Genomic DNA, 16,867 nt, shown 5'->3' on the forward strand with positions numbered 1-16,867 from the left:
GCTTAAGAATTCAAGTCACTTTATTTTAAATAAGAGGGGGAGCTATCCAAGAATTGGAACTGGAGCACCCCTAGCCTCAAACTAAAGTATTGTAATATAAAAGTGAGTTGGGAAAAAAATAATGAAAAAAAATCTGAGATATCCAAGGACCCATCTACATTTGAGGCATACTAGACTACCCCAAGACTCAACTCGTAATACACATAATGCAAACAATGATCCAAAAGAGGGACAGCTAGGTTTTCCTTGTGGAGGCTTGCCTGACTGCAGTAATAAATTTAAGTTTTTCAAGCCATGTGGTCAAGGTCCAAATTTCCTGCGTCATCGTGTTCTGCTATGTCTAAAATATCCAAACTGAAAAATGTATTGTTGTCATCCTAATGAAGCATTTTCCACTAATTGTATGAGCAGTGTAAATTACCTTCCCCTTGTCAGTGAGAATCTGCTTGCAATGTAGCCAACCCTCCTTAGAGATGTCACTGAAAGTGACGGTTCCCAGTTCGGAGGTGGAATGGCGCTTAGACCTTGTCTCCTCCTCGGCTTTCAAGCCTTCTAGTGACTAAAATACAATATTATGTGTCTATCAACATGTGTATGTTTGCCAGAAAATTGAAGTAATATAAATACAGCAGCTAAAACTCACCCCATCAATGAAAAAGCTCTTGACTCTTTTTGGTAGTTTCCTGCAGGACATACAGAACACATTAAATATTGTTTTCAGCCCCTTTGCTTTGTTCCTGGTCAATTTGATCCATTTTAAAGAAATAGAAATATATTAGTGACAAGTTAAATACCTGGAATGATTTATCTATCTTATAGGCCTTTGTATTTGCCAGCTGTTATTCATTTATTTATTTTTGTAATTTGCTTTCTTTCCTCTTGCTTTGATCCGTGTGTGGTCAGTTCACAAATCATTTGCTCTGAGAGTCATTGTGGGAAATTTTGAAATGAGACTCACTAATGTTGTGTCATCAACAAATTTGATGATAAACTCAAAAAGACTCCACACTTGAAATACAGACCAGGCCTGGCGCAATATTTGATCATTTAAGTTTGGCTCCCGTTTTATAGTTTGGTGTAATAACGAAATTTTTACGACAATTAATTTACCAGGTTTTCAGATGGTACAGGCCAAATTTAAAGTCAACTGACCTTTCGCAAAGTCCGCTTCCTACACAGCCATTGACCAATCATATGTCCTAGAGATCGTTGTTAAGTAGCCTGAACTGACAACTCTGGGATGCACCATTGTCTACTTGATTGGTGGTTCTGAGATCGCCAACTGCCATTAAACTTTACAAAAGAAGATGAAAAGGATCAAAATGCCGTGGACTTCCAAAATGGTGAAGCAATGCGCCTATGGAATATCTAAATCGGTATTGAGGTACCCCAGGAGTAAATCAGTATTAATGCGGTCCTTTGCATTCCCAAGGCCAAAAAAAACCCTAAAAAAATTTAAATAAATAAATAAAAATAAACGATTCCAATGGATTAAGAAATTGGGACGTACAATGTCACTTCCAGCTAAATGTCTCTAAAATAAAAAATGCATTCGTTTTCTCTTAAGGTAAGATATCATGAAGCTAACTCCAAAGGCTAACTAGTGAGCTGTCTTACCTAACTTACAACTATCCCTTGAAAAACGGAATCGTCCAGTATTCAGAAACCAAAGTACACGTCCCTTAATGAGCTTTCAAGAGACGGGCTTTGTACCTTATTATGATCAAACTAAAAAAATTCTTATTTGTAGAGGGAACAAATACTAGTTTGGTGCTTTACAAGAATATGAAGGGAAACGCATTCTTCCGCCTATCCTGCTTTTTGACCAACCAGCTGACGGAACATTGACAATACGTCAATTGGTGAAGGTACTGTTGCTATCGGAAGACAACATAAAAGTGTGGGTAATGAGAGGTTTGAGTGAAGCAAGAGTAAAAAACATTTTCAAAATGATGATCATTTGTTTACTGTTCTTCTCTGCGTACTTCATTTTCACTTATTGTATTACATTTTTTAGGGATGTCCCCAATGCGATCACGTAATCAGAAATCAGGCTGAACGTGCAATTTTTCAGAGGATCAGAATTGGGTAAACAGGATAGGGTTTTGAATTTTTCTTTCTTTTCTTTTTTTTTTTTAAGAGCTAAAAAGTAATAACATAGTCCAGAAATACAATGGCATTGCCAAAAGAAACAAAAATATATACGTTTTAAGCTCCACAACACTCGCGGAAAGTACTGTAAATAATACAGTCTTGTAACATGTTTGTAACTTGAGCTTGAATTTAAAAAATTAATGAAAAAATTCAGTATTGCATGGGGAATTGGTATCTGCAGATTTTCAAATCAGGTGACTTGGACTCGGGTGCAAAAATGCGATCGGAACATCCATAATATTTTTGTGTTCTGTCAAATTCATTATATTTGGAGTGATCATTTGTGAAAATGCTGAGGGGACTTTGAACGCACTTGAATTTCGGAAAAAAAAAGGGGGGGGGGGATTTCTAGGCACAGCCGAAGCGTTGAGGGTGTCCGGTTTGGTGGCCTCAGCATTGCATCTTTGCGTTTTGCAGATGATGTGGTGCTGTTGGCTTCATCAAGCCGTGACCTCCAACTCTCACTGGGGCGGTTCGCGGCCGAGTGCGAAGCGGTTGGGATGAAGATCAGCACCTCCAAATCCGAGACCATGGTCCTCAGCCGGAAAAGGGTGGAGTGCCCTCTCCGGGTCGGGGATGAGATCCTGCCCCAAGTGGAGGAGTTCAAGTATCTTGGGGTCTTGTTCACGAGTGAGGGTAGGAGGGAGCGGGAGATTGACAGGCGGATCGGTGCAGCGTCTGCAGTGATGCGGACTCTGCACCGGTCCGTTGTGGTGAAGAAGGAGCTGAGCCAAAAGGCGAGGCTCTCGATTTACCGGTCGATCTACGTTCCTACCCTCACCTATGGTCACGAGCTGTGGGTCGTGACCGAAAGAACAAGATCCCGGATACAAGTGGCCGAAATGAGTTTCCTCCGCAGGGTGTCCGGGCTCTCCCTTAGAGATAGGGTGAGAAGCTCGGTCATCCGGGAGGGGCTTGGTGTCGAGCCGCTACTCCTCCGCGTTGAGAGGAGCCAGTTGAGGTGGCTCGGGCATTTGGTTCGGATGCCTCCTGGACGCCTCCCTGGAGAGGTGTTCCGGGCATGTCCCACCGGCGGGAGGCCCGGGGGTCGACCCAGGACATGCTGGAGAGACTATGTCGCTCGGCTGGCCTGGGAACGCCTTGGAATCCCGCCGGAGGAGCAGGCTGAAGTGGCTGGGGAGAGGGAAGTCTGGGCTTCCCTGCTAAAGCTGCTGCCCCCGCGACCCGACCCCGGACTAAGCGGAAGATAATGGATGGATGGATGAAAGGGGGGGGGAGTGTTTGTTTGTACTTTTTGAGGCAATGGAAAGGTACAAAAAGACTCAATTAAAACAAAAATAATAAGTGCTGGCGGCTTTTAACTGATGTGAGCATATATGCGCAAATGCACTGGGCATTGATAAGACGTTTCGCCGTGTAGGATATTTTGGCAGAACACTGTTTATAAATAAGACACAGCATGGTAAACTAAATAAATTGTCGAATATAGTTTGACGTTTAAATTGTGGGGTTTTTTTTTTTTTTTTTGCCATTTAGTTAAACAAATATGATCTTTAAACAGTGCAAAACTTTATTGTTGATGAAAATACACTCAACCCAAAAGAGTATCGTGAAATTGTAGGCATCTTGATTTATGCTATGATTTGTACTTGGCCTGACATAAGCTGGATTGTGAGTAAATTGTCACAAATGTTGTCAAAACCAAGAAATCTCAACCTCGTAACTGCAAAACACGTCTTGATGTTCTGTATCTAAAAAGTACAAATGATTATGAACAGATTTTCAAGAAAAGTAATGAAGATTTAGATTTGATGGTATTTAGTGATTCTGCAAGTCTGATGTTTTTTTTTTTTTTTTTTTTTTAATATGTCCTTCAATTTGACCTTATGGAAGTGGTCACCCTATTAGCAACCGTAACTAAGGGTGACTGTGCTTTTGCGAAATGTCAATTGCTCTTATGGTTCTTAAAGCCCTTTTCCAAAAATGGTTTCTGTTGTGGATGTTGTAATACAGCATGGTGAGCACCTACGAACCTCTGCTTTGTTTATTTTTGGTCATTATTATTTTTTAAGCAGGGGTGTACAGCCTTACGTGAAAACATGGCCCTCTTCTTTGAAGGTGTTTAGACCCTCATCATAAGACTTGGATCTCTCGGTCGTAAGGGCCAGCAGATAAGAAGAACGGCGTCCTTTGATACTGCCTGATATACCACAAACATAAAAGATAATATGAGTGAATAAGCCATATCAGATACAATGATAATGACAATTTTAAAGTAATATGTTCATCTAAAAATTCTGACACACCACAACTTTTCAGATTGAATACATTTGTGTCTTCATTCATACTTTTCCCTACAATATTATGACGCATATTCAAATTATGCCTTTTAAACCATAGGTAAATCTAGTCATGAGATGTTCCCAAATTAAAGTGCATCAATTATTGTAGAATCTCTGTTTTAAGATGTTATCATAATTTTGGCCACTTTACAATTTTCTCACCCACATCCCATTTTATTTACTAGGGCTTAACAACTCTAGCAAAAATATTTATTTAATTTCCTGGCAGATATTTCAATATTAATCCTTTCCACTTTCCCCCCCCTTTTTAAATAAAGCTTCAATGCAACATTCACTTTGTACAGTACCATAATGTATACAAACAAAATAGGAAATCACATTATACCTTCAAAACATTGCAAACCATTATTGAAATAATACAAATAATAAAGAGGATGCCTTTTAAGAGATTTAAATTGTTTAATAATGCAAAAAGTACTGCTTGTAGTCATAAATACAGTGGTACCTCGACATACGAAAGCTTCAGAACACGAAATATTCATTTTATGAAACTTTTTTGACGCTTTTTCGCTTCATATTACGAAACATTCATCCTATAAAAGATAATACGTACGTATTGACTATACATGTAAATTAACTAAATATAAACACCACAATGTGCTACACAATGCTCATGTATATGAAAAAAGAGAATAACTCACAAGCACTGCGTAATCAAGGTACAAACAGCAAGATGAAGTGGCTTGCAAGCATTGGCTGCCAAAGTTAGCTCATCTTTTAGCACTACGTGTTTGCTATGAGTTTGAGCAGTCATGTGATAACGTTTGGCGAATAAGTCTAACAAACTAGTTACATTTAAGCGCCCCTCGAGGTGACAAAGTATAAAGACAGTTAATCAGAGGCCATAACAGTAAATTTAATGTGGTGTTATAGTACAGCTTGGAATGAATTAGGTGATTTAAATGCAAAACACAATTCTTTAAATGAAAAAAATCTTGATGCGAAAGCCACTACGGAATGAATTAATTTCGAATGTTGAGGTACCACTATATACAGTATATTGTACTACTGTGCATGAATTGGTGATGACTTTGTTTGATTCGCTTGGCTTGGTTCAGTGACACCAAATTTTCAAATCAGAGGAAAATGAATATTGTTGCATGTATGATGGACAGAAAATCACCCTGTAGGAATATCTCCTGCCTCTATAATCGGTACGAAAGACATTCTTACTGTGTGTGTGGGTATGAATGCTGCCGCCTTCAAAAAGCACACCAAAAAAATCACCCTTGCGATGGAGATGGCTAGAGAGCGAATGAGCATTAAATTCAACTTCTAGCTAGCTAGTCAGTAATGCCCATCTTGTTGTGGTTCTGTGGTTACTGCTGTCCGAAAATACAAGCACTTTTAAGTACTGATACGAGTATTGATCTCAATAACATTGACAGTTTGACATTTGCCCCACACGCTCAATATAAAAACATATTACATTATTCATATATGTTATTATATTGAGATTATGCAATATTCATTCGGTACTACCCAGCCGTAGCAATGGACGGACCAACAGCGCTGTCTCTTGTGTGAGCCTTGAAGCGAAAAAAAATAAAATAAAAAATGAACGAAAGTGGCCATTAAATAATATATTTATTCATATATACTATACATCATATATACAAAAATATATATATTATTAATTTTACATTGAACTGTACTGGACAGTATATTAAAGCATTATATTTACTACTATACAAAAAAATATAATAATAATAATAATATATAAAATATCAAGAGAATAAAAAGAAAGGATGAAGAATAAAAAAGAAAAGAGCTTTGTTATTTCTGTCACTACAATTTTTGCTTTTAAAAGGAGCCATGTGTGGAAATTGTACTTCAAGTACATGGATGAGGGCGCTGTGCGCGAAAAAGACACCGGCGTCACTGGCCAGCAGCGGAAGATTATAACCGGGATTAAAACTGCATGTGGTGCTACTTTGGTTTATTTACAAACAAAAGGACTATAGGTTGCGGCTCAGTGATGTCCAATCTATCTAATTCAGTAAAGTACAACCTGAAGTGACAGTCTTCAAACAACGACTGAGAATGGGAATAAGTAAGGATCACGACAATATGGCCTATTCACATCCGCAGAAGCGTATACAGTATATTGTAATATAAACGACTGCAATGAAGGGAAGAATCTCTGACTGGAATATATACTGGACTGTCTCAGAAAATTAGAATACACAATATTCTAATTTTTTGAGACAGTCCTGTGTATATATACAGGACTGTCTCAGGAAATTAGAATATTGTGTATTCTAATTTCCTGAGACAGTCAGGAAATTAGAATATTGTGTATTCTAATTTCCTGAGACAGTCCTATATATATACACAGGACTGTCTCAAAAAATTAGAATATTGTGTATTCTAATTTTCTGAGACAGTCCAGTAGAGTAAATGTGATATGTAAATATTCCCTGTTAATCGGGGCAGTTAGTAGCAGTTTATTTCACAGAGTTATCATGTAAACATCGGCCTTTTTTAAATTATGGAATAAATTTAATAACACAGTGATTGAGTGGTGAGCACGTCTGCCTCACAATTCTGAGATCAGAGTTTCTAACATCTGGTAGTCTTGCCAGTTGCCTTGCAGTGTTTTGACTATTCTCGACTTGGAATAAATTGTCAATTTGTCTAAAAAGCTGTTGTTAGAACCTTTCTTATGATTTGTCCTGGTTAATATTCTTGGAATCAGATAAAAATAAGAACTGAAATAACACTTTCCAGCTATTGACTCAATGCACTGAAGTTTCTGTCAAAGAAATAAATTGTTTTAGTAGCCCTTTTACGAAAATGAACACGCATGGAACTTTGAGGAATAAAGAGTAAGCAAGTTGATTTATAACACAGATGCTTTCAATCTACAAACAGTATTGGAAAAGATCATATTTCTCGTAATGGATTTTTGTCTGTGCCTGTATTATGAACATTTCTGAAGCGAAATTGACGGACACATCTAAATGAGCCAAACAGTGTTGTTTTCGTCAACGATGACGATTACAAAAATATTTCGTCAACGAACACTTTTTTTCATGACGACGAGACAATAACAAACTAAAAACGTGTTTTGGGAAACTAAAACATACCAAGATGAGTGCCAGTTTTCGTCTGACAAAAACGAGACGAAAATGCTCTATAGTTTCTGTCACATGTTCACAATGTGTGACATTTTACGTGTAGTTAGCTTGCATCTTAGCAGTGTCTGGTTGTGTCACTCAAGTGAAGTGCTGGTTGCCTGGAACTCCAGACTCACCGCTGTTCCAGCGATAGAATATGGCAACCGTTCCGCTGATCAAATGAAGAGCTGGGTCCCTGGCCCTGCCAGGCAAACATTCTGTACCCCCCACCCCCAACTTGCTAGTGTCCTCTCCTCTCAAGGCTTGCACACACGGTAAAACTATTATCTTGCCCAGAGAGAATATGCAATGTTTCTTTAGACTTTAAAGGTCATCACACACTAAATGTAACTTGTAGCGTTAGCATAGCATTTGCGTTAGCATCAACCTAATGCAAACTTTTTTTGCATACAGATCGTGGAGTCCAGTTGAGAATATTTCATTGAATATACAGTGTACCACAAAAGTGAGAACACCCCTCACATGTCTGCAGATATTTAAGTATATCTTATACTTTAAGTATATCTTATACTTAAATATCTGCAGAATATGCAAAATGTGACTAAAACTAATATGTATTCCCATCCAAAATACTAAAACAAAATTTAAAAGGGCTCTCAAAAACAACATTGGAGCTAAACTAACACAAACCTTTGAACGGAATGGAGGACAAGGAGTTGTACACTTGCTGCACGAGGCTGCCATTTTTGCTGACTTTGGAGGCAGGACCAATAGAGACAGGAGAAGACGGCTCAGGTGATTGTGGACTTGTAAGAGATTGAGCAACACTATTGTGACACAAAGGCTGTATTAAAGAGATCGGGGAGATGACATCTTGATGCCTTCCCCTAAGAGTTCTATCCTCTGACTGTGGAGAGGTGGTAGTCCATTGCGGTTGTGGTAACATTTCTACTTCACTGGGAGCAGCACTGCTTCTGCTATCCAGGCCGCAGCTGAAGTTGCTTGGCTCTCTAAAAGTCTCTGCATGTCGGGGGAGTTGACAAGTGCCATGGGACATTGATGGGCTGCCATTTTTGTAATCCACCAATTCATCTGTCACTCGTCTTGCTTGGGGCTCAGCTATATTCTGACCTGATTGCTTACCACAAGAAAGAACTGTGGAGGACACTGTTGAAGGGTTGACTGTTTTGATTTGATGCTCATGCCCTCTTGTAGTTTTCTGATGCGATTGTTGATCAACTTTTAAAGAACTGTTGGCACACAGCGGAACAACTAAAGCAGCCTCTTGTAGTGTTTTAACAGAACGATCGTAGTTATACTCAAATTTTGCATATGCTGCCAGCAAACTGTCTGAGCATGAAATACGTCCCGGTCTTAAAATACCATCCTGTCGCTGGAGGAAGTAGGAATTATGAGCATCTGCAAGGGCTTGACGATGAGACAGAGAGTCTTGCCTTTTCGTCTCTGAAAAGGCAATAGAAGCATCTTGCGCTGCTAAATAATCTGCAGGTATTCTGCCGTGGAAAGTGGACAGTTGCTCAGCATCCTCAGTTTGACTGCAATACCATTCTGACAACGCTCGCTGACTGAGGAAATCGGTACAAATGTTACTAGAGGCTGGCGGGCCACCATTACGTAGTGGAGGGAGAGTGGCTGAGGCAATGGCAGCATTGTGGTTGGCAAAGTGAAATTCGAACGCACTGACGGCTGATGAGGAGCGGCCACGGTGTCGCTTTGCTGTGACAAAGATATCAGAGGCATCCTCGGGCGCTCTTGTCCAGTTGCTTGTTGAAGCAATAGCATGGTGGCTATCCATCAGTGAAGTCGTCGGGCTGGGTCTGTACTGCCAGTTGTCTAGGGCGCTATAAACCTTGTGGCTTAGCTGTGAAGCAATGGAGTTGGGATTGCTGGAAGAACATTGACGAAGGACAGGCTCAGGGAGCTTGGGGTCCCTTACTGAAAATGTCTCATTGTCTTTCAGGCAGGCCTCCTGGGAATATGCCTAAAGACAGACAAATTGAAGACCTTAAGAAAAGTTGGGAGGGTTTACAAAGTAGCATTCATTCATTAGTTTGGCTTCGTTTTCATTAAACGGCGCTGTTTTACAATATGATTGGGCTGGAAACTGTCTTTCTAATGTGGAAACCCTGCTTCGGATGCCAGGAATACCATTGTTTTACAGATTATTGTGACCCATAACTAGGCACTAGAGAAACAAGGAAAGAAAAAAAAAAACAACAAAATGAATACTCACACTTATCAACTGCAGTACATCTTCATCTTTCGGCATAACGGAAAGCTCCAGGTTTTTTTCACTACAAAAATCCAAGAACACTTCTCACCATCTTTCAGATGTGATGCTAAGAAAACAATGTTGTCTCATTTGCGCACGGAGTCACTTACCTATTTTGAATAAGTCTAATCACTTGAGAGTAGGTTTTTCCGAGAATGTTCTCCCCGTTCACTTTCACTAACCTATCGCCTGAGAACAACGTGCACATCCACACACAAATACACACACACACACAATTGCTCTCCATAAATAATCAAAAATGTGCCTTTGGTCATTTACTTTACGTATACTTTACATATTTACAACTGTATGAATGTACAGTATAAAAGTATTCAAAAGTCTTGATTGCCAAAGGTGTGTTTTGCTCTAACCTAGATGTGTCAAATGTACAGCCCACGGGCCAAAAGCGGCCCGCCAAGGGGTTCAATCCGGACCGTGGGGTTGTTCTGCCTGACAGGCGTGGTGTAGCTCATTCATACTTTACATTAGAGGTGGGAACCTTTTGGTACCTTACGATACGATACTGATTTGCGATGCAAATCTCACAATAACGATGATCTCAAGATATGGCAATGCAATGGTTATGGATACATTGGTCAGGAAATCATTGTAGGATATTCTGCAAAATGACTAATAAACAGAAAATCAAGCTATCTTCATCCTTCTGCTGCAAGTTTTTTCACAATTAGATGTCCAATCCATTTGAACTGGGAGGGTGGCAGGGAACAAACCCCTCCCACTTCAAACGGGCCCCTCCCACTTCCATGTCTGTCAGTGGCAGCCAATGCCATGCAGTGAGGTTTTTTGGACCATTTCAGGTCATTACCCGCTGGTTTTCAGTCACTTCCTTTTGATCTTGGGACATTTTAGGGTCACTTTCTGTTGATTTTGGGACATTTTATGGGTCACTTCCTAATGATTTTGGGTAACAGAACAGGAAATGACCTAGGAGTCTCTCAAATGAACAGGCAGTGACTCAAATCCAAAAGGAAGTGACCTGTAAATTCCCTAAAATGAAGAAAAAGTGACCTGAAAATGACCCGGCAATCGGAAAGAGTAACTGTGAATGCTCTGGTTTCGTTCATTCGCTCTTCCCAGTCTTAATGGATTGGGCGTTGAGCACCGTCAATGGCAACCATTGAGTTAACTGAAAAACTATTATGGTGGAAGATTATGGTAGCAACTTGTTGGTTCCTGATTTTTTTTTTTTTTTTTTAAACATTGACACCTTTTTAAAACAATATTTGGCGATGACGATTTTTGGCATGAGCGTAACCTTTTGGGATACAAATTATCACGATATATCACAATTTCAATATTTTGAAATACACCTATTGTACATTCAAAATCACGTTTTTATTTTGACATTGGTGCGGTTAAACCGTAGATTCGTGATTAGTGTGATCGAGTGCGTGCACTGCTGCACTTGGTTAACATTCGTGTCCGCAGTTATATTCATTCATTTGCCGTCTCCCGTTGAACTGGATTGGATGTCTAGCACCCTAAATGGCAGCTAATGAGTTAGCAAGGAAGTGACCCAAATATGCCCACAAACTGAGTAGAGATTTTAAACATTAGGGAAAAAAAACAATATTTATCCACATTCGTGATTCTCAAAGTGTGGTACAAATACCAATAGTGGTATGTGTGGTCCCTCTAGTGTTTCATAAAACACTGACCGGAGTAAATGTTCAAATGACCTTTTTTTATTCCACTACAGTGCATTTATAAAGTACGGTTCAGTTGTACTCAATTTAAACAATAGAAAAAGACTCACATTTTGAATAGAGTCATCCGATATATTAGCCGATAAAAGCATTTTAAAATGACATCAGATTATATTAACATTGGTTTTTCATTATTGGTTTTGGGCCAATATACAAGTTTAACTTCAAAGTGAATGTTGAAACCTTCCGCCCTTGTACAAGGGCTGGTCACAGCTTAGCACAGCAGTAGGGAGGTTGCTATGCAATGCACACAACGGACCTGCGTGCACCCGTTACACTCGTCCCCCGAAACCTTCAACAGGGCGCGCTGGCAGCTAAAGCTGCTCGCCTGGGCTTTTGGCTTATGGGTTAACGTTGTTACATTGGTGCCGTGACCTGGGTCGGCAGTGAAGGTTTCGTGGGACAAGCGTAACGGGTGCACACGTTTTTTGTGTGCAGTGCGTAGAAACCTCCCTCCCAAAGCGTCCAAGACTGCGCGCTAGCAGTGAAAGCTCCAAGCCTGGGCTATTGGCTGAGTAATTAGCACGTTTGCCTGCCATGCAGGACACATCATGCAGCGCGGGTGCAAGTCCTGGCCTGGACGAGGGGGACGCGAAAGGAGAAGAAGATGTCTCCAAACTAAGATGCTTAGGATTTCTTATGTGAGCCTTATCATTATTAATGCATCCAGTGGGGCATCACAATAAGTCCACAACCGCATATATTGGTATGGTTTGATATCGGTATCAGATTTTTGGTGTTAGACAATATCGGGTTATCAGTTAAAAAGTCATGATCGGACAACTCTGACATTGAATGTTTTAAAAACTCCCTTTCATTGCTTGAACCAAGTATGGTTAGAAACTAAAATAGGAATACAAGACAAGTACACGTAGTGCAGCAGGAGTTTATAGAATGCTGACTGCACACTTATGGATACATAGAATCGTGCTTATAAAGGTTTGATAAATATACTGAATATAAAGATAAATATATGCCCAACTCAAGATTCTTTTCATTGTATAAGTGGCAACTCAGCCAAACTATATAAAAAAAATTGTGAGTTGCAATCTAGAAAATAGGGTATTTGCTTTCGAAAATACTTCTTATTGTCTTTGGATCCTGCTTTCATTGGTGAACAAGAGAATATTGCAACGTTGTTCACTAGTAACATTTGAAGAGGCATTTACCGGTACACAGCCCAGCTTGATGCGCAGGGCTATTTTCTTTCACGCTCTTCACAAAGATGGTGTCCACCGCTTGCAAAGGTGACTCCTGCCCACCTGTGTCAAACACACATCCATTTATAATGTGTCAAGGGCAAGTGAAGCTGAACTAAAAACTATAAATCAGGAATTTTAGCTCAATTTAAATTTGGTTCCAGAATCATTTTGATTATCAGGTAGGTACAGTAGTAAAATGTTGGGGGGCATGAAATTTTAAGACATGCCAAAAAATGATAGTAAGCCTTAGAACTACAGTATTTTGGTCATATACTATACTATATACTAACATATATTGTATTTTTGTTACTGTGAGTTAATGATGAATAACTGAATTTAAAGGAGTAATACACAATAGTGCAAGTACACAAAAGTAGATCTACTTGTAGTACTAGTACAAGTACTTGAGGTTAAAGTCCGTGCAAAAACGTGTACTTGTAGCACAAGTAATCATAGTTGAGTACAATTAAGTACATGTTTTTTTTAGTACAGTATAAGTAAACATAGTTGTAGTACAGGTGCACGATGCATATATGCATATCCTTGTCTTATTTTTGCAGCTTTAGATTACAAAGTCTACAGAGAAGACATGGATGAAGACAAAAGAACTTGTTTCTTCGTTGGCTGATTGGTGGAGGGCGGGACATCCATTGTACACTCAGTCAAAACAAGAGCCACTTTTACAGGCTGACAATCGACTTTCAGAATGGGGAAAATCTCAGTCTCATCCATCGAGAACTGTGTTAAAAGTATTACTCCAAAAAAATTTCATTCATGTCTACAGAAATATTATGAAATATTATGACCTTTTAATGAATCATTGAAGTGCAAATCTTATGTATTGCTTATTTAATATTTGATATATATTTATTAAAACAAATGTTCCCACAGTTACAGGAAACAGCAATGAAACAAATAATCACCCCATCCCCCAAATATATATAGATAATTTATTTTTCCTGTTTTATTTGAGATTCAATTAGGTCATTATGAGTGGGACAAGATAAAAATGGAAATTTAGCATGTGCTCCATTGTTTCTAAAAAATATTTTCAGGCTTTCTTCACTATTTGTTTTTTTTTTGTTTTTGTTTTTAGATTTTTAGTTTTGGGATAAGTAAATATACTCAGAAAAATGTAATGTTTTAATATTTAGCTTGTGAATAAATAATCGCAATAATGCCTTGGATTTATATAGCGCTTTTTTTGGACACTTAAATACACTTTATATTGCATTATTCTTTCACTCCAAACTCGATGGTGGTAAGCCACTATTGTAGCCACAGTTGCCCTGGGGCAGTCGGACAGAAGTGAGGCAGCCAATCCGCACCATCGGCCCTTCCGACCACTATCCGACCACTCGTTCTCACACTCCTTTCAAATAGGGAGAGGTATCTTCCTCAAGAATACAATAACAATGGGCACATGAATCGAGCCCCTGATCCTTCAACCAGTGGACGACCCGCTGAACCACATGCAGCACCGTCGCCCCTTCATTATTTTTAAATCCTGAAGGTTAGGACATAAAATATGCTCCAACTCTGGAATGACCCTTTAATCCAGTTGTTGTCAATAATCCAGAAATTAGTTTCTTTAGCACAAAGTATATATTCCACTCGTAAAAATTGAGTGCAATTTTGGCAGTTTTTTACTTTGCAAGTCAATTTACATTGTGCGCCCCTAAATTTTCTATTTGTGCCCTTAAAATTTCAGGTAAGGGCCTTCTGTGCTTCTAGTAAAAATTATTTTTAAAAATGTTTTTTATAAAGTGCGGATACCATTCATTCAAGGTTTACATTTCAATATGACAATACATTCCTATAGAATTAAATGGATCTTTAATAATAATAATGTGGGAATGAGACTGGGTTGGATAATAGTCTATGCCGCTGAATAGCCATCTGGAAGCATTCAAAATTTGCAGATTTAAATATCTTTCTTTAATTAAAATATTTCATTAAAAAGATATTGAAAAAAATAAAATAAATGGCACTCACATTTCTTAATTGAATTTCCATTCTCTTCATCCTTTAGGAAGAACAGAGCAGTTTAGATGAGGATGCATTGACTGTATTAATGTTGACATATTTACATGGTTTGATGAGACCAATTTTGTTGCTATTTTTTTATTTTATTTTAATGAAAATTGTCACTGCAAGCAACAACTACGACAAACCTAAAACATTCCATTAAAATGGAAAAAAATATATGTATAATTCGTGTCTCATTAGCGTTGCATCTAATTTGGAAGTGGAAGAGAAAGCAATCGGGTTACCTTGGAGCCGTGGAGGTAAGATTTCGGCGGATAGACTATGAAGTGGCGCAGAGTGAAACCAAATCCCTGCAAGTTCTTATGGAGGTAAATGGTCTGAAGGCCACGCCATGACATGCCCTCCAAATCACCAGATGATAGAGGTCGGTGACTATTCTCGTTTGATGACACCATGTTATCCTTTGGTCCTTGAGCCTACCATAAGGAACAAAGTAATTACCACATTGTTACGTCACGAACAGCTTGTTTTAAAAGTAGATCGCTCCAATTCAAAAATCACCAAACAATCACAAGCTTCACAAAGTGAGGCTTGGAGAAGGAAAAAAAACTCAACAAAAAGGGAATACACTTTTCACTCTTTAGTCCATGGTTCCTGATCTAGAATTGACTTCTTTCTGACAAATTATTCTTCTATCCACAATATGATACAAAAAAATAATCCAACCAGATCATCACTGATCACGCACAAAGTTCTTTAGACCTCAATATTGATTTAGGCATGATGCCTCCCCCAAGTTGATGATGTATTTGATACATTTGTGAAGAAAAAATGGAAAGATTTTATGAACCTTAATCACACTCCTATTATATCGCTGTCGCTGCTTTCGTAAGCGGAGGAATGTGTAATCAGAGGTAAGATAATTTCATATTCATCACATAATTTGTGATGATATTTTTTGAAAATCATATCTTCATACAGTTTCATAAATATTGGACAATTTAAGAAACTATAAAGATATGATTTTCAAAAAATATAAGGGTGATGGAAATATGGATAACAACTAGGGTGTTGTGGTTATTGGGATATCGGACATTACTGTCATTTATTCATTTATTTATGTTTTCTGGGCTGTTTAATGGACTGGGCTTTTGCAACATTTGTGTATAGACCCTACCCATGAGACGTCACAGCTCCGCTCTCCTGAATGGTACCGCCCACTTGTCCGTCAAAACATAGTGTTAACCTGTTACGGCAACGTACATTTCTCCTATTTACGGCGTGTTTTTCTGCTCCTTAACATTAATAATCAAAATGGTGAAGGCGTGTGTGGCTGTTGGTTGCACTAACAGAGAAGATGGAAGGAGAGACTTGAAGTTTTACCGTATTCCGAGGGATCCAAAGAGGAGAGCGAAATGGACGGCTGCAATTCGACGTGAAAACTGGGCACCAAAAAATCACCACAGACTATGTAGTAGTCATTTTATATCCGGTAAGATGCATTTAAGATATACTTAGAGGGTTTTGGGCTGGCAAATAACCACAATTAAGATCATTGCGAGGCTAATCGCCGACAACATACGACGTAGTACGACATAGTTTCAAATTCAAGATGTTTGTGACTTCCCTTTCTTCCACCATCGTTATTTTTTGAATAATATTTAGCTGGTACCAAGTGAAAGAAACTGGCCTCGTCTACGGAGCTGACAAATAACCACAATTAAGATCATTGCGAGGCTAATCGCCGACAACATACGACGTATTACGACATAGTTTCAAATTCAAGATGTTTGTGACTTCCCTTTCTTCCACCATCGTTATTTTTTGAATAATATTTAACTGGTACCAAGTGAAAGAAACTGGCCTCGGCTACGGGGCTGACAAATAAACACAATTAAGATCATTGCTAGGCTAATCGCCGACAACATACACGTATGTATGTAGTGAGAGTGCTATCGCTAAACCATATAAACATTAAAAGCCTTAACTCCATTGACAAACGACATGAAATACATTAGACTTGACAGTGGATGTTAGCAATAACAAAAGATTTTGAATTGAAAATTTCGTAACTCACCTTTCCAAGCACAAGATAGAT

General features: G+C 38.8%; 1 protein-coding gene across 3 annotated transcripts in view; it reads right to left on the reverse strand.

The window, feature by feature from the left end:
* The window catches only part of LOC130909364 (rho GTPase-activating protein 23-like), a 110,207-nt gene that overhangs the window by 38,594 nt on the left and 54,746 nt on the right, over positions 1-16,867 (reverse strand). For all 3 annotated transcript variants that reach the window (XM_057825722.1, XM_057825723.1, XM_057825724.1), the window contains 9 exons: positions 15,054-15,245; positions 14,776-14,806; positions 12,748-12,840; positions 9,962-10,040; positions 9,813-9,873; positions 8,249-9,560; positions 4,207-4,315; positions 644-683; positions 422-559 (listed from right to left, as the gene is read on the reverse strand). In XM_057825722.1, coding sequence (XP_057681705.1) covers positions 422-559; positions 644-683; positions 4,207-4,315; positions 8,249-9,560; positions 9,813-9,873; positions 9,962-10,040; positions 12,748-12,840; positions 14,776-14,806; positions 15,054-15,245 — 2,055 coding nt within the window. The remainder of the gene's footprint in view (positions 1-421; positions 560-643; positions 684-4,206; positions 4,316-8,248; positions 9,561-9,812; positions 9,874-9,961; positions 10,041-12,747; positions 12,841-14,775; positions 14,807-15,053; positions 15,246-16,867) is intronic.

This window comes from Corythoichthys intestinalis, chromosome 21 (genome assembly GCF_030265065.1).
Source record: "Corythoichthys intestinalis isolate RoL2023-P3 chromosome 21, ASM3026506v1, whole genome shotgun sequence".
NCBI classification, from domain to species: Eukaryota; Metazoa; Chordata; class Actinopteri; order Syngnathiformes; family Syngnathidae; genus Corythoichthys; species Corythoichthys intestinalis.